The sequence below is a fragment of the Tarenaya hassleriana genome, unplaced genomic scaffold, assembly GCF_000463585.1.
Source record: "Tarenaya hassleriana unplaced genomic scaffold, ASM46358v1 Cleome2, whole genome shotgun sequence".
NCBI lineage: Eukaryota > Viridiplantae > Streptophyta > Magnoliopsida > Brassicales > Cleomaceae > Tarenaya > Tarenaya hassleriana.
The window spans coordinates 5,138,616-5,161,470 of NW_010965372.1; the positions used below are offsets into that span (position 1 = coordinate 5,138,616).

Consider the following 22,855-nt stretch of genomic DNA (forward strand, 5'->3'; position numbering starts at 1 on the left):
AGAGCGTCTCGACGTTGAAGGAGGCTGATTTGAAGGGGAAGCGAGTGTTCGTTAGGGTTGATCTCAACGTTCCTCTCGACGATCACTCAAACATCACCGATGACACCAGGATCCGTGCCGCTGTTCCCACAATCAAGTATTTGATGAGCAATGGAGCTAGGGTTATCCTCTGCAGTCACCTGGTATAGCATATTGATTCTCTCTTCTTTTTTCTATCTGTGGATCTTTTTATCAGATTCAGATTTCACGGGTTCGATCTTTGATTTTGGGAGCTCGTTCTATGACCGGTGTGTCTGATTTATAGTTAAGTCCGAATTCGGGGGTTGTGTGTATTTGTATATGGGCCCTTCTTTTTACAAGCAAAGTTGCAATCTTTAGGCTCGTCTTCGTCTATTCTTCTGCTTGTGTTGATCCATGTTCGCATTAGTCAAGTGAGTTGGGCATAGTCTGCTGGCTTTGGTTGGACAAGCTCGCGTACCACAGCTGCAGTTGTTTTAGGAACGGCATGATACCGTCAGAGTTAGGTTCTGTCTAGACTGAAACTGGGGAAATTAAGCGTGTATTGCTTTTGTTTGTTATGTTTCATGTAATTCGGTATATGAAACTAGATGTTTTTATTGCCTAGGCCTAATAAGTCTATCTCTCTAATCTCAATCTGTGTGTTCCAGGGTCGCCCGAAAGGTGTTACACCAAAGTACAGCTTGAAGCCTCTTGTGCCTAGGCTGTCTGAGCTTCTCGGTGTTGAGGTCTGTTCCTCTTATGATTTCTCCTCTCTATGCAAGTTCTCTCGTACAGCCGGTTTTCCTAATTTGTTCTCTTCTTTTACCAGGTTAAGATGGCAAATGACTCCATCGGTGAAGAAGTTGAGACATTGGTAGCTGGGCTTTCCGAGGGTGGTGTTTTGCTATTGGAGAATGTCAGGTTCTACAAGGAGGAAGAGAAGAATGACCCTGAATTCGCCAAGAAACTTGCTGCCCTTGCCGACGTCTATGTAAATGATGCTTTCGGAACCGCTCACAGAGCTCATGCTTCTACGGAGGGAGTTGCCAAGTACTTGAAGCCTTCTGTTGCTGGTTTTCTCATGCAGAAGGTGCTTGAAAGTGTTACCACATTTGCTTTCATTTCCGTTAATGTTTTTTTTTGCTGATTAGATTGTCGTGGCTCATTGATGGTAATAGGAACTCGATTACCTTGTTGGAGCTGTGGCCAACCCCAAGAAGCCTTTTGCCGCCATTGTTGGAGGGTCAAAGGTTTCAACAAAGATCGGGGTCATTGAATCCCTCTTGGAAAAGGTTGACATTCTCCTGCTTGGAGGAGGTATGATCTTCACGTTCTACAAGGCACAAGGCCACTCGGTCGGATCATCTCTCGTAGAAGAGGACAAGCTTGAGCTAGCTAAATCCCTCATGGAGAAGGCAAAAGCTAAAGGGGTCTCTCTACTTCTCCCCAGCGACGTTGTTATCGCGAACAAATTCGCCGCCGATGCTGACAGCAAGGTAGAGCTATTATACAGCCCCCTTTTTCTTGATCACCATTATTAGTGATTTTTCTATTCTGTTTTGCCTGAAGCTTATGACGAAACTCTCTTGCAGGTAGTGTCAGCTTCGGACATCCCAGACGGCTGGATGGGTCTGGACATAGGACCCGATTCCATCAAGACATTCGGGGAAGCTCTGGACACAACCCAAACCATCATCTGGAACGGCCCGATGGGTGTCTTTGAATTCGACAAGTTTGCTGTCGGGACTGAGGTTTGCATTTGCGTCTTGATCAATGCTCGAATTCCCACTTTCCTACGTTTTCACAATCCCGTTCAAACCATATTCTCGTGTTCCCATTGCAGACCATCGCAAGGAAACTCGCCGAGCTGAGCGGGAAGGGGGTGACGACAATCATAGGAGGTGGAGACTCGGTAGCGGCCGTGGAGAAGGTGGGTCTGGCTGATAAGATGAGCCACATTTCCACCGGAGGTGGTGCCAGCTTAGAGCTTCTGGAAGGGAAGCAACTCCCAGGTGTTCTTGCACTGGACGACGCTTGAAAGGTTCGACTTTTATAAGAAATAGTAATGGTAAAAAGCTGAGATTCCTCTGCCTGCTCATTTGAGTTTTTGGTTCGAGCTGAGAGTTGGAATAAGAGATGAAATGAAAACTCACCTTGTCATTTCCGAGTTATTGAGATTCATCTTGTGGATGGATTCATCTTGTGTGTTTCCATGTTATTGAGATTACAAGGTTCCAGTTTTCGAATGATATATATACACGTGCATGTGTGTATAGATACATGCATCATATAATGGAATCAGAATAGATGTAAGCATTCGTCCCAGTTGTGTATGGAGGCTTAAAGGTGAACAGAAATTGCTCTTCTGAGTAGATGTTCCTCCGTTCAGTTGCTCAGTCCTCTTCGAATACGCCATGAATTTAGCATCTCTGGTGAAGCCTAGGGTTGCCAAAAATCATCGCATCGGTTATCAATCGGCAACTGGGTTTCCGTTTCTTCATCTGGCCATCAAAGAGAGCGCCTTTGAATCCTCAAATCCCTGAGTTTGCCGGCGTTTCTGTCCGTTCTTACTCTTTCTTCGTACCGATCTCAGCTTATTCCGTGATGGGTATGACGGAAAAGACCGTGGAATCGCTCGGGAGGACGAAGGAATTCGACTTCTGACCCGATGTGTTCATGTACAATGTGGTGTTGCAGGTGAAGAAGGAAAATAAGTTTCATTTTTTGTCAGCCTTGGCGGTTTACAACGACATGGTCAAGTGCAATTGTTCCCCAACGACATGGTCTTTGTTTCTCTGGCTCGGGATCCGGGGAATCATGGTGGCTCCAGCTCAACAACATGGTGAAAAATTACTGGGAATCCCGACAATGTAAAACGAGCAATGAAGGCTGCTAGGTTCTTTTTTTCGATTTTCGAAAATATATATCCATTCACGGCCTCTTTTTTTCGATTTCGGCTGCTTTAAACCTCTTGTTGAAGTAGGCAAGGGTAACGGTAAGGGCGGAAGAAGAAGTTGTGGTGAAAGATATAGAACAGAGTTTCGAGGGCGGAGTTATCGGATTGAACGAGTTCGGTTTAGGAGCTTATACGATATGGCTTATCGGGTTATTATGCCAATTCAATGGATTCAAAAGAGGCCGTGAAAGTGAAAGTGGTTTCTCCAATTTGCGGGAGGGGATGATCTTCCTCTCACCCCCGAGCTGTAAAGTTGATTCACAGCCTCTGCAAGAGGAGCGAGCTGGAAATGGCTTCAAGCTGATGCCGGGAGTATGTGATCCTCCTGAGGTATCTCCTACTCTCCAATGGCGAAAAGAGATTTGCTTTCGAGCTAATGAAAAGAATGGAACTCGAGGGGTTGTGACGTGGATTCGTTGCTCCGATTATAGGCGTAAAAGGGCCAAGTCCCGGCCACATGGCCAGGGGAACGGGGTGGAAACGGGAAGTGTATTGCCCGAATAGATCCTTGGATCGAGACATACAGTTTTCGAAGAATAGGTAGCCTCTTTCGTGGATTCGGGTCAAGGAAATGACTTGCAGAGAAGAGAGATGAAATGGTTTTCATCTTCTTGACCCTGAAGAGATTGATAACTGAGGTACCATGGAATATACACAAAAGCCAAGCAGTGAGATAGCACTGCGTGAGAGTTTCTTCATGTGCTTTGTATACTTCAGTCTCAAGTTATATAATCCTGAGAACAAATATACAAATCCTAGAGGGTTTTCGCAAGAATCATCTCCCATATATATATATCGTCGAGACAAAGAAGTTTAGAGATTAAGAAGAAATGAAGAAACCGTGTGGAACAACAACTATACAGCATACTACCTGGAAAAGAGGCTTTGTCTCAAATGCTCTGCATTACACGTTTCTCATATGGGCTCTGGTTTCACAGTATAATGCAGTTTCCGGAATCCCTGATGACACAATAACCGATCTTCCATCAGTAATCTCACCTTTGTTTGATTGAAAAAAAGATCGGTGCTTGGAAAAAGAAGAGGATGGGGTATGAACTGATTAGTTACCTCTTCGATTCTTCGTAGTAGCTCAAAGATTGCTCGAATTTGAGCCAAGCTGGACCTGCTTCCTGCAAATTTACATTCTGTGGACCCTTCACGATAGCTTGCACGATGAACTGTGGACTTCGGTCCCTGTGTTTCCGTACAATATATAAGTTTTTTTTCCTCTGGTGTTTGCGAATACCCTATCAGGTTTTGCTTCGTCGAGATTGAGAAAAGGGTATTACCGTCCTTCGTATGCCGATAGCCAGAACAAATAGGCTGTTCCAAAGTACATGGAGACAAATGGCTTGGTCAGATCATCGGCTGAATCGACTCTGTATGCCCGATAACCAAGCTCCCTTCACAAAGGAATACCGAAGGTAACAATGTCAGAATCGATATTTTGATCTCGCAATGTGTTCTGACCCGAAAAACGCTTACGTGTGTAACCAGGAAGCAGTTGCATAGTCCACTCCGAGAATTCCTACATGTTTTCCCACACCATTCACAAACCTCATGCTGACAATCTCTGCAACAGCGCAGATCGTAGGCTGCAAGGGACAAACTCGTCAGTGTAGAACATGGAAAGCAAGAAATAAGCCAGTGGTCTTCATACATATATATATATACTTACTACTCTGAGTCCTTTTGTGCTGAAGTACTTGGAAACAATGATTTCTGCAACAGCCTGAAAGAAGAGATATATGGCATCTTTCTTGATCAGGCAAAAGTGGAACGGAATGAAATGTCTTCAAGATTTATGATCTGCTCTAACTGCAGGGTTTAGTTAAAGACGGCACCTTTAGCTCCACTCGTGAAAGGTAAGGCCTCCTTTCACTGTCTTGTGAGAAACGAACCTTTCCCTTTTCTTCTCCTGATTTTGTCCATTCCTTACGTACAGCAGGATGGTTCCACATGTTCTCCATGTCTTCTGGGGAAGCTCTCGAGTCCCAGTACGTGAGATTAGTACCTGTTTAGCCAATACGGGATAGAATCAATCCTGAAAGGCTGAAGGAAACTAAAGGGACAGAGAGAGGATTACTTGAGTCTGGTGAAGTTGAGTGTATAGGGGGATAGCCACTTGCCGCCGTAGGGCCACCATCGCCAGATTTTCTGCGACAATGATTCGGTAAAAAAAACTGAAACTTTAATACTGAAATTCTGCTTATCTCGGCTTTCTTAGTTCGGCTACCTCAGTTTTGGTGGTCACAAAACTTTTAACATGTGAAGAATAATACCTTATTCTTGTAACAACAGTGTAACATGTACAACAAAAGAAACTTGGAAGCCTGTATGATGAGGGATCAGAAACAACCACCTTGATGGGAGAGATTCTTTGACTGAAAGGTAGCGTTTCCAATATGGTAATGTAGACTTGTGAGTGGCCTTTTTTGTTCCACCCTTGCATGTTCTGACGATAAACTCTTCGCTTCTTGGTCTGCAGATGAAGGGTTTTGTAAAAAATTCCAAAGAATGACAGAGAGGTAACTGAAAGGTTTTGAGATAAAGGAAGAAAACGGTAACTTGAATCACAAGTTAACCAAGTTAGATAAAGCCTCGGATCAGACTCAAAACGCTATAAAACATGTGGCAAACCCTTTCAAGCCTGATATGAGGCTTTGTCCACCCAGATTGGATTCCATGTTTTCCAAATTACCATTTTCTTCCTTTTATTTCACATGGATGTTACGACTAATGGATGTTATCTCAATGTCGTACTTATCCTGATAGTTTGACATCCATTTGAGGTAAGCTGCCGCATAGTATACGTTTGTAAAAGGCTTGTGAATAAGATCGGGATCTTCTTTTACATCATATGCTTGATAACCCTGTCCTCTGCAGTAAAGATTTGACTTAAAACTAGAACAGGAAGATATATTTCGAGTATCCTCTTGGAAAGTTGAGACAGTAGAAAAAAGCATTTCGTACCCGGCTAACATTTCTACTGTCTTTGCATCAATCTGTAGAAGACCTATACCAGTCTCCTTGGTCTTCTTGTTATAGCGCATGATGAGAGGCCTTCTGTCACTTTCAAGCTCAGCAAGTGCGCAAAGCATTTCCTGCAGAGAAAGAGTGGATATACGAGACTTCGAGATCAGGGAAACATATATCCGATTTCACTTTCCTAGTGGTAAAACTAGATCAACTTTAGAAAACTTTCTACTAGCTTTCCATTAAAGGAAATGTAATGAAGTGCTGACAATTAAAATTTCTCCTGTCATGATTTCAGACAGAAGAAACATTCTATCAAATGAGAAGCTCCGAGTTAAATGTACCGGATCTACGAATGTATCGAAATGTCTCCGGACAATAATATCAGCAACTGCCTGCAATAACAACGAATTCGGTAAGCAGGTATAGTTATCAAGACAGGTCTAAGAACCACTCATAAAATCAGCATCCTTCTTCTGTTAAAGGCATTTCTAATTGCAAATACAAAAACAACGATGTCTGAACAAGTTTTACCTTCATCTCTGTCTGTGTCAGATACGGCTGCCCATCTGGATCCCTTGAGAGGTGAACCCTTTGTCCCTTGATTTCTCCAACGTTTAGCCACTCTGCTCTCACTGCAGGCTCCATCCACATTGCTTCCAAATCTTCTGGTTCAGTGCAATCATTCCAGAACATGAAGCTATTTGCCATTTTGGCATTGTTGAACGACTCTTCTGTTGGCATCTGTTCAATGCAACATAGAACATGGATACTCTAGTAGAGACAATTATAAAACAGCAACAGGTGATGCAGACATTGAAGTACTTTGACTATACTTTCTATTATGTTTATCCTGAATGCGAAATCAAGCATGCGATAACCCATCTTCACAACTACTCTCAAATGACTTGATACAAGAGGTAGAAGAACACAAAGAACAGGGAGATTCGGATCAATATTGTTTGCGTGCAATATTCAAAAGTATGGTTTCAGCCGATGCATATTCTGCTAAATTAGGGACGAAATTTGAGTCCCTCTAACCAATACGTTGAATAACACAAACTCCTAGAATCTGAGAAGAAACGATTGATCCCACAAATCTTTGAGATCAATCAGAAAACGATTTCGGAAAGGAATTCTCTGGGGAGTGGATGAAAATGGGAGAAGAAGCTCAACAGCTCATCCGGAATTCGAATTCGTGCAAAATGCGAAACAAATACTAGCAAGAACACAGAAAAAAGATGCACACACTCAACGTGAATGTGCAGAAAGAGAGAATTACCTTTCCGACGGCATAAGCGCACAGGAAGAGAACGTCGGAGAAGAATCTCTGTCTAGTAGTACTAGTTGCTAATGTGATGTTAGTGGTCAAGTTTGAGTAAAAAGGTGTTTATGCTCTGATCTTCATCTGATTAATGTTCTCTGCTACTTTCTCTGGTCTTTTAACTTGGTACAATTTGAGGAAACCATGGAGCGGTTCGCCATTTTTGACGGGGGAGAGACAGAGAGGAAACATACAGAGAGGGAGGGAGGGAGGGAGGGCGATTTGGCAGAAGAAGGATGAGCGCTTCAGGAGATGACACGTGGCAACTCAAGCTGTCAAGCTCAGTACCTGGCCGGAATATCCAGCCTATAATAAGGAAATCATTGGTAGGGCCGGGTCAATCAGAAAAAGGTTTTGAAACGCGGCCCAGGGCAGTCTAACCGGCACTACCCGACAAAATATACTTTAGAGGCCGGCCCATTCAGGGCCTCAGCGACATGATTCATTTCTATCACAGGATATATTAATAGAAAAATAGCTATGATATTATAAAAATTCATCCTATATATATATATATATATATATATATCATTTTCACATACATTATTTTTCAGAAAAATATGATAAGTGGAATCCGGTCCAATTTGTACATTATTTTTTTGTGTATAAATTGGATAAATATTAGTAATAAATTGGATGATTTGTAAAGAATGTGTGTATTTTGATTATTTAATTAGAATATAATATTTTTGTCAAAGGGTTTCTTGTATTATAAAGTCAAAATATAGAGATATAAATTTGAATTTAGTTTTTTATTTCTAATATATTTCTTAAATAATTATGATTTGTTGAAAAGGATTATGCTTTGCTTTATATTAATAAAATCACTTATGTTTTTGTGAAAAAAATAAAAAAACAATTATTGTTGTTATATCCATGACATGATCATGACATAACACAAATAAGATGTACTCATTCTCTGAACTCGTCTATTAACATGGTATCGTCCGCAAACATTATGCACAACGGCATTTACTTCTATATATCTCTAATTAGTTTTGCCATGACTAACGCCGAAAAGATACGGACTTAAACAAAACCTTGTTGCAATTAAATGACGATATTCACTGTAGTTTCGATGGGCCATGGCGCACCTGAACATGGCCCACATATTTTTATAGCAACAGAGACTCGTATGTTGCACAGTAATGGCAGGCATATATATTCCTCAAAGCCTCCGCTGAATAAGATATTTAAAAAAAAAACAATTCGTCGAATTTAAAAAAGGAGAAACTCCGCGAACATTTTCTGGGATTCTTCGCGTTTCTTGGCTCTACACCTCCTCCAGAGAACCCACGGTCGAAGGGGTTTTAGGCTTTATCTGAGTCTCTTACCTCGAAATCTCCCCCTGTCCTTAGCTATGACCTTCTCTTCTTTCCTCAGATCCTCCGCCGCTGCTCCTTGCGTGGATTTCTTCTCTCCGCCGTCTTCTGATCATTTCAAGGTATGACGACGCTTCGTCTCTGATCGATATCTGAAATGCTTGCGTTAGCTTGTATGTCTTTCGCTTTGTGCTGGAGTTAGTTTTCTTTTTTTTTTTTTTTTTTTTTTTTTTTTTGCGTTTTGATCTGCTTGGATTTCGTTTCTGTGTGTCGTCTTTGGTATATTCGTCAATGAAGTAGGATTTTGACGTCTCTTCTTTAGCTTTGGTATTGATTTTCGTGTCCAGATAGCTCTGTATGTTGTCTCTGAAATCCCGGGTTTGAATGATGTAATTGTTGTGTGGAATGTTCCATAAAAAGAGTCGGAAAATGACTTGAAATTTCGAATTTATGTTTACTTTATGATATATATCTGTGTCATATCTAGTAAGAATCTCAAAGACGACAATCGCCGTTTGGCTTTTAAATTGAATTATGTGTCGCGAAAATTGTCATCATCTTTTTTTGGATATGGTTGCTAGTTTGCTACGTTGGCTGTTGTACTTGAGATTTTTTTCTGTTCATGTCTGGATTTGAGGTTAATGCCCTCGGGTGCAATTTAGTTTGCCTGACTCTATCTTAAAGATTTCATAAGCTTCTAAAGAAATTTCTGTGGTTTATTTTTGTTGATTTCCTCAAATATTCAGGTGTCATCATGCCTTGTGTTCAGTCATAATCTTACCTCATCAAACTTCTCTGATCCCGCTCTTTCTACCGGGTCATCTTTATCTCTGCAGTTCGGTGAAAAACAAAACTCTGTAACACATGCTAGTTGTTTATCACTCATGTTGGTTCTGTTCTGAAAGGGGTATGTGACTTTTACAGAAAATGCAACACAAGAAGTATGCAGCCCATCAAGGCCACAGCTACAGAAGTTCCACCCGCAGTGCAGAGTAAGAATAAAATTATCTATAAGCTTAATTATGGTATTTGGTGCTGCATGTTTATCCAGCTTGACTTGATTAGGGTCAGATAGCAGCGGAAAGACCAGGGTTGGGATCAACGGTATGTACTTTTATCCTCTCTTGCAGTAGTAGGTGGATTCATTTAGTTGTCGAAAACCAGCCATTTATCTATGTTTTAGATCCTTCTGATTATTCTATCAGTCTTGTACTTTGTTCTCTTGCCAAAGCTTACGTGCTTTCTTTTCTGCAGGTTTTGGTCGGATTGGAAGGTTGGTCCTTCGCATTGCAACCTTCAGGGATGATATCGATGTTGTAGCAGTCAATGACCCGTTCATTGATGCCAAATACATGGTGAGGATTTGTACTAGCTGATGTCTGTCTCTGTCTAGTAGTACTAGTTGCTAATGTGATGTTAGTGGTCAAGTTTGAGTAAAAAGGTGTTTATGCTCTGATCTTCATCTGATTAATGTTCTCTGCTACTTTCTCTGGTCTTTTAACTTGGTACAATTTGAGGAAACCATGAACACGGGATGGGATGTTTTTGTCTTGTCTCTGGCAAGTCGATATTTGATCACGAAACTTGGTGCAGGCGTACATGTTCAAATACGATTCTACTCATGGGGTTTTCAAGGGAACCATCAACGTAATTGATGATTCTACTTTGGAGTTCAATGGGAAGCATGTGAAAGTTGTCAGTAAGAGGTATTGCCTCAAAGACCCGGCTGATTGATGATTCTACTTTGGAGATCAATGGGAAGCATGCTCTTGTATATCTGTCCAGACCTGATCAAACTATACATCAATCGCCCTTTTCGTTTCGGTTGATTGGCATACGAACTTTTCCCTATAGAGAACCTAACATCTAGTTGATTCTTCTAACTCAGAGACCCGGCTGAGATCCCATGGGCTGATCTTGGAGCTGATTATGTTGTTGAATCTTCTGGGGTTTTCACAAACATGGCAAAGGCTTCCGCACATTTGAAGGTATGCATTCATGTAGACACCTGCACATTAAATTCCAACTTCTATATGTATAAGCATTTGAGTTCAACTTGATTTTGTAACTTTAAATCATCTTCTTACAGTTGTCTGTATTTATTTATCTGGTCTTGTGTTGTTTCTGCAGGGCGGTGCTAAGAAAGTGGTCATTTCAGCCCCTTCGGCTGACGCACCCATGTTTGTGGTTGGAGTGAATGAGAAGACATACCAACCAAACATGGATATAGTTTCCAATGCAAGTTGTACCACCAATTGTCTTGCACCTCTTGCCAAGGTATGTAAAGATGCAAAAAGATCTCGTTTCTCATGAATGAAAATTTTACCTAAGTGTAATTCCGTGACTTTGGTGAAATAAACTGATCTCCTCCTTGCTTGTTAATGGCAGGTGGTGCACGAGGAATTCGGTATTGCTGAAGGTCTGATGACAACTGTCCATGCAACCACAGGTATATCTCGGTTTTTTGTCACTGTAATTACTTAAACCTTATAAGACAGTTTAAATTATCCATTTTTCTACATATTTTTCTTTCCATACTCAGCAACACAAAAAACTGTGGATGGACCATCAATGAAGGACTGGAGAGGAGGCCGTGGTGCTAGTCAAAACATCATTCCTAGCTCAACTGGTGCTGCAAAGGTATGCATATCGCCGGCCGGTCTGCATTTATCATGTCCAGGGATGTTTGAATCACCTTAAAGCATTTAGTTATGGAATCATCATCATAGTAATCCAAGCCCTGATTTTGGGTGTCAAAAGGCTGTAGGGAAGGTCCTTCCAGAACTCAACGGAAAACTTACGGGAATGGCATTCCGTGTCCCGACACCCAACGTCTCTGTTGTGGATTTAACTTGTCGGCTAGAGAAGGGTGCTTCTTACGAAGACGTTAAGGCAGCCATTAAGTAATGATACCTCTGAACTGACCACTAAAAGCCTTTTGTTCCATTATGGTTTTACCATGAAGTGAAAGATTCAAACTTGGTGTGGTGTTATAGGGTTGCCTCAGAAGGGCCTCTTAGGGGAATTCTCGGGTACACAGACGAGGATGTTGTATCCAACGATTTCGCCGGCGATTCAAGGTCTCTTCTCTTCTCTGCTCCAAAAAAAGTTATGGATTACTATAGTCATAGTTAGTTTCTGAATCGTCGTCCTTTTGGTTGTGAATTTTTGCAGGTCGAGTATATTCGACGCCAAGGCCGGGATTGGATTGAACAATTCCTTCATGAAGCTCGTCTCCTGGTACGACAATGAATGGGGTTACAGGTAACAGTTTTTCTCTCTCTCTATCTCTCTATAGGCATGTTGGTTTGACCAATCCAAACCGAAAACCCATATATGAACCGAGTATGATATAAAACCAGAACCGGAATGGTTTTTCTAAAACTGAAAACCAAATCCAACCTAACCGAAATGAATCGAATAGAGATCATTTATCTGAAATTTAAAAACTCATGTTTATAAATCCACCTCTTGTATTTTATGTTTCTTGGTGGCAGCAACCGAGTGCTTGATCTGATAGAGCACATGTCGTTGGTCGCAGCGAGTCGCTGAGACGAGAGAGGGATGAAAGCCGTAGAAGCCAACAAAGCTTTGTCTGCCTTTTACATTACCTGCTATGCTATTCTATGTCAAGTCTGTTCGGCTCTTTTAGCCACTTGGCTTTTATACAGATATATATATGGTTTAATACCATGCGACTTCTCTCAATAATAATAAAAAAATTGTTGTACCAAAAACGTCAGTGGAAGGGAAAAAAAAACAAGTCAGGATATGATTAGGAGATGCATGGTTCTAGCTCCTTATTGAAACGAATCTAATGTTTTCGCACACAAAAAAGAGAGATGTTTGACTAGGGATATATATATATATATATATATATATTGAAAGTCCAATTTCATTTTTTTAAAGTTTGTATTAGAATAATTAAAATAATAAAGGATAGAGTGTTGTGAATGGTCCAATATTCTATTAATCCCCCCAACATGATATATTCGTTTCACGCTTTCAGCGTCACAGTTTAAAGGCGGCACTGTTCATGCATTCCTTTACATATTCCATTTCCTCAACCTTTTTTTATTTAGTTTCTCATCTAATATTCGACTTTTGAAAAAACGAGGACTAAAGCATCTTTGTTTATTTTAGGGGAAATATTTGGATTTTCGATTTGTTTATTTTTTTCCCTGTAAAAATCATGTTTTTATATTTTTTTTACTTCGTTAAAAGCTAATTCATTTTTTTTATAAAAAAATCACTTTATTTGTGTTTTTCTGCTGTTTTTTTTTTGTTTAGTTCTTCTCTTGGTATTCGTTCACCTTTAACTTGGATTCCATAGGGATATAATTATATATTATTTGGTTCGGACTTCAAATTGCTATATATATGTGTATGTTTGTTTTTAGTTTCTTGATGGTCCTGCCCTTTTTTTAAAAAAAAACAACAAAAGAGAAAAGAGAAGAAAAATGGGGAGCAACGAGCGGACAGATTCATCGGATTACAGGACAGAGCTCCTGTCTCCGGCAGCATTAGGAACATCAACGGCCGACGGAAGGTCGCCGGTACACGTGGCGGCTGTTCTTCCGTCTTGGAAGCTCCATATCGACGGTCTTCATCTCCCTGATCCTCCCTCCTCCGATTCAACCTTCACCTCTCTCTGTTTCTCCAATCAATTCGGTAATCCCTGTTTACCTTGTTCCTGCTTAAGACATCGTACATATACATATATACATATACGTGTGTGTGTTTTGCTGTTAGGGAGACGAAGGAAGATCGCCAGGTATTACAAGAAGCAAGAAAAGCTCGTTGAAGGGTTTCGAGGCGTCGATTCTTTTACCGAGTTGGGAGTTTTCCCTCCCAATCTCAATAACCTCTCTCAAGTAAATGCCCACTTTTCCACCTTTTTTTCGTTTTTAACCCCAAAATTATTCAAAATTACATATAAACCCTACGTTTTATGTGAAGGATGGTGCGATGGAGAGAAGCGAGAGAGTGGCAGTGTACACATCGAATGCGGCGAACTTGGTTTTGTTCATCGCCAAAGTGTATGCGTCCGTACAGAGCCGGTCCATGGCCGTGGTTGCCTCCACACTCGACTCTCTTCTCGACCTCTTGTCCGGTTTCATCTTGTGGTTCACCCATCACAAGATGCGAAAACCGAATCAGTACCGATACCCGATTGGCAAGAACCGGATGCAACCCGTGGTATGATCCGATTTTTCCAAAATGAATTGAACCGGAAGAGGGAAAAAAAGTTAATAGTAAATCTTACTTAATGGTCCGGTTTATCTATCGGTTTGACAGGGAATCGTGGTTTTCGCATCGGTTATGGCCACTCTCGGACTACAAGTTCTATTTGAATCGGTCCGAGAATTCATCTCAAAGGTTCATATCATGTTATTAGCCACTTGAAATTTTACTAAATGTATTTCAAGTTTTTATATCAAAATGGGATGATATTTTATTTTAAAGAAAACTTATTATATATATAGGCTCAACCGGAGAGAGAACCGGAAAAGATGTGGTGGATGATCGGAATCATGGTGTCGGTGACGTTGGTGAAATTGGTGTTGATGATGTATTGCCGGAGATTCGAAAACGACATCGTTCGAGCCTACGCTCAAGACCATTTCTTTGACGTGGTCACCAACTCCTTGGGCCTAGCCTTCGCTGTTTTGGCCGTCCGCTTCTATTGGTGGTTCGACCAACTCGGCGCCATTCTGGTACGTCCACGTGGCACCCTATCCCATAACTCCTCCGGTTCAATCCGGTTTAACATTTAATCGAATTGCCAACTATAAATCTTGATTAAAAACAAAAATGAAAACCAAACTAAATTTGATTCATCTCGACTCCTAATCAAACCAAAACCATTTATTCCAATTCGGTTCGGTTCAAAATCAAACTTCAATTTCTTGCACTAAATTTGAATCCAAACGAGAACCCGAATCAAACCCAACTTAAATTAACTGCACTATTCACTTGGTTTTTTTCATCAATTTATTTTTTATACATTAAATGATTTATAACTCCGTGTGAATCCAACCAAAACCAAAATCGAACCAAACCGATCAAAATTTTTCGCGGCTTTTTTTAAATCGGATTAACGTAAGCAGATAGCTCTGTACACGGTGGGGAATTGGTCAAAGACGGTGAAAGAGAACGTGAAATCGCTGGTGGGAAGAGGGGCACCCGCAGAATACATAACGAAATTGACGTACATGATATGGAACCACGACGAGAGGATCCGACACATAGAGACAGTTCGGGCGTACACATTCGGCACCAAGTACTTCGTGGAAGTCGACATCGTCTTGCCTTCGGAATTGTCGCTCGGACAAGCCCACAACGTCGGCGAGTTGCTTCAGGAACGGCTCGAGCTTTTGCCCGAAGTCGAACGGGCCTTTGTTCATCTCGATATTGACGCTACTCACCAGCCCGAACACCGGCCCAAACGCCAATAAATTTCCTCGGATTCAGATCCTCCATGTATCCATAATTATTGTCTTTTTTTTTTGTTTCTTATTATGAAACTGTGGTCTTATTGGTCGTTTTGTTTGAAATTTGTAAAATTTTATGTGATGCGTAATCATTTTAAGGCAAATGTATTGGTTTAGTACACTCATTGATAGTGATTGGGTTTTTGTTTAAACATATTTAAAAAAATTAAATTTTAGACATGATTTAAATAGAAAAATAAGATGAAAAATTTGAGTATAAATAATGCATAGAATATACAAAATAAATAAATAAATCATAATTAAATTTAGAAAATCCTAAATAAATTATATTTAGAAATTATTTTTGTAAATCATAAATAAATATACAAAAATTATTTTTGAATATAAAGAAATACAACATAGCTTATTCTTAATAGTGGATTTTTGGTCTCCACAAGAAATATGGTCCATTTCTAGTTTATATTCGACCAACAAATAAATAAACAACTAGTAATAAATAAATAGATGGATGTGAAAATGATTATACACCATATTTAAGTTTACACACACATACACACACAAATTGGTCCATTGTTTTATAAATTGACAAGGGGAGCGAGACATATACAAGTGTACTCACCATGATGATGACATTATTCGTTGAATAATATATCCATATAATATTTATGAAATCTATAGAGTCATTGATATATAAATAATAAAACCAAATTCTTATGGAGAACATATATATATAAACAAATAATACCGATATAACTTATTATTATGAAATTCTTACATTTTATTCTTTTTAAAATCTATTGAGTCATTGATGTATAAATAATAAAACAAAATTCCTATGGAGAAGATAGACTTCCCTTAGATAAAATTTGGTTGGTTTTTCCTTTTTGTTATGAAAAATTTAGGTTATATGTTTCCATATATACACAAATACGTATATTTAGGTACATGTATACCTATACGTATATGTGGAGAGAGAGAGAGGGAGACGACGTGGCGCGTTTGTATATGTGAACTCCCTTGCTAAAAACAAGCAACAAATCGTGCAACATGAATACACGAGCAAACGAATCGTCGTTTCTCTCTCTAACTTTTCCGGAAAACTCGAACGCGCAGAGAGAGAGAGAGAGATCTGCAATGGCGACGGAGGATCTCCGCCGTTCTGGCGCTGCCTATTGCGATGCCGAGCTTTTGCCCCAGGATGATGACGCGCCGCCGTCTCCTTCATCATGGCGTCTCAACCTCGAAACCTTTCGCCTCCCTTCCTCGCCGTCTCCCGGCGGCCGCCATAACCGTCTCACGCGCATCTCCCGCATCCTCCGTACGACACCGAGTATGATTCTTCACCATCTATTTTCCGCAATCCTCGTCCCTGCGATCTGTATGTATGCATACGCGTCCGTGTATGTATATGTGCATATACGCGTATATCGTCCAGGATCATGGATTATGAAGGGGAAGTTTATCCTGCGTGTGAAATGTTGTTTTCATATGAACCAAACAGAGGAGTGATTACACAATGAAGTTATTACACTTTACCGTGAAAGCTGTTCTTCAACTGGAACTGGTTCGGTGAAGAAATCGTACCATATATAAACCCTCTAGGAATTTTTTCATGATTCACTGTTTGCCGGCATTTTGTTATTTACTGATGATTCGCTGCTTAAAAACCCTCTAGAAATCTGTTGTTGGAATCCGAATATTTATATCTGGACAATTCGATGAATATAGGATTCTGTCTTCCATATGGAGTTATTCCGAAATGCGTACGATCAGAATCTGGATGGTTTCTGGTCTCTTGTTCTAATTCATAAATTAAAGAGTATGAAACAGAATTATCTCTTTATTCAATGAATGGTGCCAACGCACAGTCATTTCCTATAGAAATGACTTAAAAGTTACAAGAATATCAGAAAACAACCAACTAGCATCAGCGTTGCTTGAATTTATGCCATAAATTAATCTCATGGTTTTGCTCTTGTTGTTACTCCACAGGAAAAGAGCGTAAAGTTTCCGAGTATTACAAGAAGCAGGAGAGGCTTCTTGAGGGTTTCAATGAGATGGAGACGATCAATGAAACTGGTTCTTTAACAGGAACCCCAACCGAGGTTCTGCTCATTTCTTCTTCTTATTGTCACTGCAGTTCTATACGATATTTTGTTCTTTTCTTTACATTTCAGATCTTTTTTATGCCAACAGGAAGAACTGAAGAAGCTTGCAAAGAGCGAGAGGCTGGCGGTTCACATCTCAAATGTGGCTAACCTTGTGCTCTTTATTGCAAAGGTTTATGCTTCTGTTGAAAGTAGATCCATGGCTGTGATTGCTTCAACTTTGGACTCTCTGTTGGATCTCTTGTCCGGGTTTATTCTGTGGTTTACCGCAAATGCCATGAGAAAACCAAACCATTACCACTATCCAATTGGGAAAAAACGGATGCAACCTGTGGTATGTTCTCTAATCTCTACAACTTTCTCCTTGATTCCTTTAAAATCTAATGAGCATCCATCTTTCCACAGTTCACCATTCATTCCTTTCCTTCCTCTCTGCAAGTTCACCTATTGCCCTTTGTTTGGTTCTTTCTATTGACTATTTAGTCATCGATCCACAATGGACTTATTTGTCTCGCAAATTATGCTTATAGCCAAACCAGATGGCCATGACATATAAAACAAAAAAACAAAAAAACCCATACGATTAGTCGTAAAATTTGTTATTTTGATGTCGGGTCATCAGTGAAAATGAAAATCGTGGCGCCTGAAAACTGCAGGGCATCATCGTGTTTGCATCCGTGATGGCAACTCTTGGGCTGCAAGTATTGCTCGAGTCAGCCAGGCAACTTGTCTCCAAGGTACCGCATACGTTTCTCAGGCTGCATACACTTCTTCATAAGATTATTGGCAATTCAATCAATTCACCTCGTCTGATCCGTGTGACATTTTATCTTTTGTACAGACTGGTCCTCATATGAGTAGCAGCGAGGAGAACTGGATGATCGGGATTATGACTTCTGTAACTGTCGTGAAGTTCCTGCTCATGATCTATTGCAGGAGATTCCAGAACGAAATCGTCAGGGCCTATGCCCAGGATCACCTTTTTGACGTCGTCACCAATTCCATAGGTCTAGCAACCGCAGTCTTGGCTGTAAAGTTCTACTGGTGGATCGATCCTACCGGTGCTATTCTAGTGAGTAAACCCCTCAATAAAAATGCAGAACAAACCATGCCTTCGTCTTCTTAAACATGGATGAGGAATTTGAATCCTATGTTTTTTTTTTTGTGTGTGTGTGCAGATTGCGTTGTACACAATAGGAACATGGGCAAGAACGGTATTAGAAAACGTCCACTCGCTGATAGGAAGATCAGCGCCGCCGGAATTCCTGACGAAGCTGACGTTCCTGATATGGAACCACCACGAACAGATCAGACACATCGACACTGTCCGAGCGTACACCTTCGGATCGCACTACTTCGTGGAAGTGGACATAGTGTTGCCCGAAGACATGAGACTTCACGAGGCACACAACATCGGAGAGACCCTTCAGGAGAAGCTCGAGCACCTTCCCGAGGTCGAACGTGCCTTCGTCCACATCGACTTTGAGTTCACTCACCGTCCCGAACACAAGTCTAAGGTCTAATCACTCCCCACCTCTCTCTTGTCCGCTTCTCTTCTTTTTGGTGTTGTGTACAATAATGTTTCTATTCTCGTTGGTGTGCCACCAAACTCTCTCATCGACACTTCCTTTTTATTCTTTATATATCGAACCTTCAAGGTTAAATAAATGTGTGTATATATAAAATAGTTATTTTGAATTCTACAATTAAAAAAAAATGTAGCCACTTGTTTGTATATTTGAAATTAAAAAAGCAATCGATTTCGTGTCCCACTTCTGCCATCTGAAAAGAAAAATCAAGAACTAATTAATTATTAATAAAAGAAATATACTTGGATATTAGGGAGAATGGTTGGGCTTTTTAAAGCCCAGACCAATTTTAAGGCCCACAAAAGTTGAATAAAATAAAATATATACTTCGAAGCGAGAAGGGCCCATTTCGTTCCCTAGGGTTTTTTGGTTTGCCCTAATCATTCGCTCTATTTAAACCTCCCCTGGCTGTAGTCATGCTGCCTCAAGCCTCTTCCCCTTCTCCCGTGATAGCTTTTCCTCTGTCACCTTGGTATTCTTTTTTAATGTTGTAGATCTTTAGTTGTGATTCATAGGGATTGGTGATCCCTTCGAAGACTTCGGATCGATCTGATTGGCTTTGTTATCGGTGTTTTTTTTCCCCATTTTTTCCTCGGAATATTAGAGGCTGTGATGATCGTGCAATTATACCATCAAACTATGAGAGATTCGTAGCTCGGTGATGTGACAATCGTTTTTCCTGAGCCTTTCATCGTTTTCGCAACTTCAGTTTTCTCCGAAATCTACGATATTGTGTTTTTATTTTGTTTTGTCGGACTGTGAAACTCGTTGATTGTTGTCGCGTGAAAAGAAGGCAATAAATTAGAGTCTCTGATGCGCTCTGGATTCAATAGCGTTTTCAGCGCTGTACGTTGCCGACATGAATAAGGGTTGAGATTCTGGCACTTGGGTTTCCTCTATGATCCTCGTGCATTCAGAAACCCTTAAATGTACTTCCACTTCCTGCTGCTTGGCTTTTGTCCCATTTGTTTTGTGGTCGAGATTTTTAACCCGTAGGATGTCTCTTTTTCGTAAGCCACAAATTACAGTCAACTAAAAAACTCGAATATCATCCAGACCTTGACTGAATAACACTTCACTTTCTACGCTTGAACGATTGCGCCGTTCATTCACTGAAATAGTCAGCGTGAACGCAAGTACAGTGAGAAATCCAAAACAAATCTTGTCATCTTAAAATCAAGAAGAGAGTTCTAATCTTGGGCGTTTGAATTCCAGGGTGTTAAATTACTCTCTTGACCCTCAAATTTCTCTCGATTTTTTCAGTGTAACCCTATCGATTTTGGCGGCATTTGCATGTTTTTATTATTTTTTAGTTTGTCTTACTAAAATATGAAAGCTCTGTAAATTTTGCTGATATTAATATTATAAAATACTTTCGTAACAATGCGGAATCACAATGGATCCAACAAAATAAAATTGGTAGAGAGGGTTGAGAATGAGAAGAATGGTCGTGATATTGATATGCGGGTTTCTTACCCAAGGAGGATACATAAACGCCTTTAGGGTTTTAACCATGGAAAGGTGTGAGATCGATTTGGTACCTCTGCTTCCCCTTCGTGACCCTCTGCGACAACCCACGAGAAATGTCTCAGGGCCTTGCTGGTTTTGTACAGAGAAGACAGATTGCTAAAGACAACGATGGAAGAGAGGCACTTACAGCGATTGCCGTGAGCTCCTCCAGGAGTTCTTCTAGGTGACGCAGCGGCTATAACAAGAGGACAACATACGGACTTTCGCTAAATTTTCGCAGATTCATGGAATCAGTAGGCGTGTTTTATAAAAAAACTCACCCATTGAGTCGGGCCATCAACCGGGGCATTAAGAGGATCATCATGCACCTGAAATGTATCCCGGGCATTGTAATCAAATCGGAACCAAAAAAGAAGCCTTTTTGATCAAATAATGCCTTGAGCGGCGGTAATGTCAAAGAATGTTATCTTACTTCCATGAAAATTCCATCGATGCCAACAGCTACAGCTGTTCTGGCGATGCATGGTATTAACTCGCGAAGGCCTCCACTAGCAACACCCCCTCCATCCAGCTACAAGAGATTGTATGTTTGTGTTAAGACCATTCTACATATAGTCTTTGTCACCACCAAGCATATCCTAAATCACTATGGGAATCTACGGTTCCTGGAAATCAAGACAACCAAAATGATCTTATAAGATATAACCTTCTTTCCAGCGGGCTGTTGTAATGAATGAGTTATATCAGCAACCTGCAGGCAAGTCTTTGAGATCCATAGATGTACACTTACAAGGGAATATAGCGAAAACTGAGAAGTAGACTTTTTCAACAACAAAAAAGGAGAGATTTACTTACAACAGGACAATTAGCTTCTCTCATCCATTCCAGATTTCGTGGATCAACAATCAGATCATCTAAATATACAAACAAAAGTGCAAGTCAATCAGACCATAGAAACGAAAAAGTAGAAGGCGATCTGTATTTGGTATCAAACTTCCTTGTACTTGAAAACATATCACTGTTATTTAGTTCCAAAATATTTGCATGGAATCGAAAGGTCTACATGCTGATTTATGCCGTAAAATTCTATCAACACGGAAAAAGTTGAAAAACACCCTAAAGCATGCTTCTGGCAACCATCATCTGAGAAAGAGTTGATGACTTACGGTATCCAAACATAGTTCCTCTTTCGCAAACCATCACATTTGGATTGCCAGCCAGTCTAATCTTCTCAGCCGAATTTGTCATGACCTTAGAATGGATATACATAAACCCAGTCGGTAAAAACATGCCAGGGAAAGCATTTGACCAGTCGGAAAGAAGTCAGAAGAGAAAACTCACCGAAGGAGCACAAAACTGTCCTTTCTTAATATTGATAATTTTGCCGGTTTTGGCTGCCTCAACCAGAAGATCTGTCTGGAGTTAAAATCATGAAACTTGGATGTAAAACACAAACACATATCAAATTCAAGTAGGAAGGTATCATGACAACCAAAACAAGAGATTTGTTGAAAGCATATGTTAGTGTCTTGCCTGACGACACAAGAAAGCCGGTATCTGAATTATATCTGCAACCTTGCCAACCGGTTCACACTAGGAAAACAAAACAAAGCATCAGAAAGAAAATGAGATGTGTTGAACCTTAAACCTGCACGAGATGAATACATTAACTTATACCTGGACAGTTTCATGCACATCAGTTATTATGGGTAGATCATATGCTATTTTCACCTTCTCAAGAATCTGCAACAGAGAACTAACAAATAAGACAATCTGGAGTATTCTCGTGTGGAAGATGTAAATATTATACAAAAACCATAGCGCCTAATCACACATTATATCCACTCGGGTGATATGTGCTGGAGAATTGTAATGCACTACTACTTCTGGAGATAAATTATCTTAAAAAGTGCAAAATGACAGTTTCATCAATATTTAGGCATCAAATAAAAAAGACAGAAAATTATCAAACAGCAAACAGGGAAAATTTACCTTCAATCCCTCAACCATGCCAGGCCCTCGAAACGACTTTGATGAAGTTCGGTTAGCTTTATCAAAACTTGACTTGAAAACCAGAGGCAATCCAAGCCTACGGAAAAATGAGAAAAAAAAAGGAACAAAAGCATGCATTAGGAAATTGCAGAAGAAATCACATTGCTCGATATGTCACCTGTTCCATCTCACTCTCGAAAGACAATGTTTGTGCGGTGAGAGGATAAAGCTGTGCAATATGACAATGGCAATAGATGGATACATACACTCATACGGGAGAAGGTTTCCCTCTTTTTCTCCTCCATTACTCTGTGATGAAGTTTTAAGGCTCAGAAAACCAGATTTTTCAACGCCATTTATTTTATTAGTTCTACCCACAAGAAGTGCATACGATATATCTATGGCAGAAACCAAGCTAATTGTGCTCATTGCCATTAAACTTCTGTGGAAACTTCACAAATGGGCAAAATGGTACGAAGGAGAAACACACTCAAAGATACAAACACATGGACACAAGAAAAGAGCTTCACAGATGAAGGTAAGTACGAAGGAACATACTTTGTCGCAATGCCTTTTATGTTCTTCGCCATTCGAAGAATATGTTCTTCGGATTCGATAACATTCGGACCGGCCAACAGGAAGAACGGTTCAGAAGCCTAAAAA

General features: G+C 40.3%; 6 protein-coding genes and 1 long non-coding RNA gene across 12 annotated transcripts in view; 5 read left to right on the top strand and 2 right to left on the bottom strand.

The window, feature by feature from the left end:
- The window catches only part of LOC104812374 (phosphoglycerate kinase, cytosolic), a 3,226-nt gene extending 1,004 nt beyond the window's left edge, over positions 1–2,222 (top strand). Inside the window, exons 3-8 of one of the 2 annotated variants that reach the window (XM_010539502.2) lie at positions 1–182; positions 669–746; positions 830–1,090; positions 1,179–1,496; positions 1,593–1,751; positions 1,844–2,213. The exon at positions 1–182 is cut by the window's left edge and continues 2 nt beyond it. In XM_010539502.2, the coding sequence (XP_010537804.1) occupies positions 1–182; positions 669–746; positions 830–1,090; positions 1,179–1,496; positions 1,593–1,751; positions 1,844–2,038 (1,193 nt within the window). In that variant the 3' untranslated portion in view covers positions 2,039–2,213. Of the gene's footprint in view, positions 183–668; positions 747–829; positions 1,091–1,178; positions 1,497–1,592; positions 1,752–1,843 lie in introns of both variants that reach the window. The other variant, XM_010539503.2, reaches the window with a different exon arrangement.
- Positions 2,223–3,646: 1,424 nt separating this feature from the next.
- On the bottom strand, positions 3,647–7,253 carry LOC104812373. Of its 2 annotated transcripts, none has more exons than XM_010539500.1 (12): positions 7,215–7,253; positions 6,467–6,676; positions 6,277–6,327; positions 5,720–6,060; positions 5,319–5,438; positions 5,043–5,113; positions 4,801–4,970; positions 4,635–4,688; positions 4,442–4,551; positions 4,246–4,359; positions 4,025–4,150; positions 3,647–3,916 (listed from the first exon to the last, which is right to left on the bottom strand). In XM_010539500.1, exons 2-12 carry the CDS (start codon positions 6,674–6,676, stop codon positions 3,889–3,891), a joined length of 1,395 nt encoding a protein of 464 aa, XP_010537802.1. In that variant the 5' UTR covers positions 7,215–7,253; the 3' UTR covers positions 3,647–3,888. The 2 variants fall into 2 exon arrangements, with proteins under 2 accessions (XP_010537802.1, XP_010537803.1); XM_010539501.2 differs by lacking the exon at positions 7,215–7,253 and having other exon boundaries at positions 5,720–5,836; positions 5,930–6,060; positions 6,467–7,208.
- Positions 4,636–6,580, top strand: LOC104812372. Of its 3 annotated transcripts, none has more exons than XR_771583.1 (6): positions 4,636–4,821; positions 4,902–5,129; positions 5,258–5,347; positions 5,445–6,131; positions 6,231–6,355; positions 6,488–6,580. It is a non-coding gene; the product is annotated as an uncharacterized LOC104812372 (long non-coding RNA). The 3 variants fall into 3 exon arrangements; XR_771585.1 differs by having other exon boundaries at positions 6,231–6,347; XR_771584.1 differs by having other exon boundaries at positions 4,905–5,129.
- A 1,182-nt stretch (positions 7,254–8,435) lies between the features above and the next one.
- LOC104812377 (glyceraldehyde-3-phosphate dehydrogenase GAPCP2, chloroplastic-like) lies at positions 8,436–12,342 on the top strand. 2 transcript variants are annotated; one of them, XM_010539505.2, is made up of 14 exons: positions 8,436–8,700; positions 9,325–9,413; positions 9,503–9,570; positions 9,650–9,682; positions 9,833–9,933; positions 10,172–10,284; positions 10,467–10,566; positions 10,709–10,855; positions 10,967–11,027; positions 11,121–11,218; positions 11,339–11,481; positions 11,575–11,658; positions 11,753–11,842; positions 12,076–12,342. In XM_010539505.2, the coding sequence occupies exons 1-14, from the start codon at positions 8,617–8,619 to the stop codon at positions 12,128–12,130; spliced, it is 1,266 nt and encodes a 421-aa protein (XP_010537807.1). In that variant the 5' UTR covers positions 8,436–8,616; the 3' UTR covers positions 12,131–12,342. The 2 variants fall into 2 exon arrangements, with proteins under 2 accessions (XP_010537807.1, XP_010537806.1); XM_010539504.2 differs by having other exon boundaries at positions 8,438–8,700; positions 9,644–9,682; positions 12,076–12,339.
- A 626-nt stretch (positions 12,343–12,968) lies between these two features.
- Positions 12,969–15,193, top strand: LOC104812378 (metal tolerance protein 9-like). Its single transcript, XM_010539507.2, has 6 exons — positions 12,969–13,249; positions 13,331–13,452; positions 13,538–13,777; positions 13,877–13,957; positions 14,065–14,295; positions 14,689–15,193. Exons 1-6 carry the CDS (start codon positions 13,039–13,041, stop codon positions 15,034–15,036), a joined length of 1,233 nt encoding a protein of 410 aa, XP_010537809.1. The 5' UTR covers positions 12,969–13,038; the 3' UTR covers positions 15,037–15,193.
- Positions 15,194–16,069: 876 nt separating this feature from the next.
- On the top strand, positions 16,070–18,826 carry LOC104812379 (metal tolerance protein 9-like). The gene is made up of 6 exons (XM_010539508.2): positions 16,070–16,363; positions 17,026–17,138; positions 17,230–17,475; positions 17,798–17,878; positions 17,983–18,213; positions 18,320–18,826. Exons 1-6 carry the CDS (start codon positions 16,081–16,083, stop codon positions 18,662–18,664), a joined length of 1,299 nt encoding a protein of 432 aa, XP_010537810.1. The 5' UTR covers positions 16,070–16,080; the 3' UTR covers positions 18,665–18,826.
- Positions 18,827–20,060: 1,234 nt separating this feature from the next.
- LOC104812380 (2-dehydro-3-deoxyphosphooctonate aldolase 1-like) overlaps positions 20,061–22,855 on the bottom strand; it is a 3,666-nt gene continuing 871 nt past the window's right edge. Inside the window, exons 3-14 of the mRNA XM_010539509.2 lie at positions 22,751–22,848; positions 22,193–22,289; positions 21,878–21,943; positions 21,734–21,793; positions 21,542–21,616; positions 21,367–21,451; positions 21,056–21,114; positions 20,907–20,951; positions 20,673–20,771; positions 20,521–20,568; positions 20,388–20,435; positions 20,061–20,294 (exon numbers count right to left, since the gene is read on the bottom strand). Of these exons, the coding sequence (XP_010537811.1) occupies positions 20,238–20,294; positions 20,388–20,435; positions 20,521–20,568; positions 20,673–20,771; positions 20,907–20,951; positions 21,056–21,114; positions 21,367–21,451; positions 21,542–21,616; positions 21,734–21,793; positions 21,878–21,943; positions 22,193–22,289; positions 22,751–22,848 (837 nt within the window). The 3' untranslated portion in view covers positions 20,061–20,237. The remainder of the gene's footprint in view (positions 20,295–20,387; positions 20,436–20,520; positions 20,569–20,672; positions 20,772–20,906; positions 20,952–21,055; positions 21,115–21,366; positions 21,452–21,541; positions 21,617–21,733; positions 21,794–21,877; positions 21,944–22,192; positions 22,290–22,750; positions 22,849–22,855) is intronic.

Excerpts from the sequence above, each read along its gene's own strand:
- LOC104812373 (XM_010539500.1), bottom strand. The coding sequence starts at position 6,676 with ATGCCAACAGAAGAGTCGTTCAACAATGCCAAAATGGCAAATAGCTTC. Across the intron at positions 6,328-6,466 it reads TGACACAGACAGAGATGAAG|GCAGTTGCTGATATTATTGT; the intron begins GTAAAACTTGTT and ends TTGTTATTGCAG. Across the intron at positions 4,689-4,800 it reads TTTCACGAGTGGAGCTAAAG|GCTGTTGCAGAAATCATTGT; the intron begins GTGCCGTCTTTA and ends CTCTTCTTTCAG.
- LOC104812378 (XM_010539507.2), top strand. The coding sequence starts at position 13,039 with ATGGGGAGCAACGAGCGGACAGATTCATCGGATTACAGGACAGAGCTC. Across the intron at positions 13,453-13,537 it reads ATCTCAATAACCTCTCTCAA|GATGGTGCGATGGAGAGAAG; the intron begins GTAAATGCCCAC and ends TTTTATGTGAAG. Across the intron at positions 14,296-14,688 it reads ACCAACTCGGCGCCATTCTG|ATAGCTCTGTACACGGTGGG; the intron begins GTACGTCCACGT and ends TAACGTAAGCAG.
- LOC104812377 (XM_010539504.2), top strand. The coding sequence starts at position 8,617 with ATGACCTTCTCTTCTTTCCTCAGATCCTCCGCCGCTGCTCCTTGCGTG. Across the intron at positions 8,701-9,324 it reads CGTCTTCTGATCATTTCAAG|GTGTCATCATGCCTTGTGTT; the intron begins GTATGACGACGC and ends TCAAATATTCAG. Across the intron at positions 11,219-11,338 it reads GCTCAACTGGTGCTGCAAAG|GCTGTAGGGAAGGTCCTTCC; the intron begins GTATGCATATCG and ends GGGTGTCAAAAG.
- LOC104812379 (XM_010539508.2), top strand. The coding sequence starts at position 16,081 with ATGAATACACGAGCAAACGAATCGTCGTTTCTCTCTCTAACTTTTCCG. Across the intron at positions 16,364-17,025 it reads CATCCTCCGTACGACACCGA|GAAAAGAGCGTAAAGTTTCC; the intron begins GTATGATTCTTC and ends GTTACTCCACAG. Across the intron at positions 17,139-17,229 it reads TAACAGGAACCCCAACCGAG|GAAGAACTGAAGAAGCTTGC; the intron begins GTTCTGCTCATT and ends TTATGCCAACAG.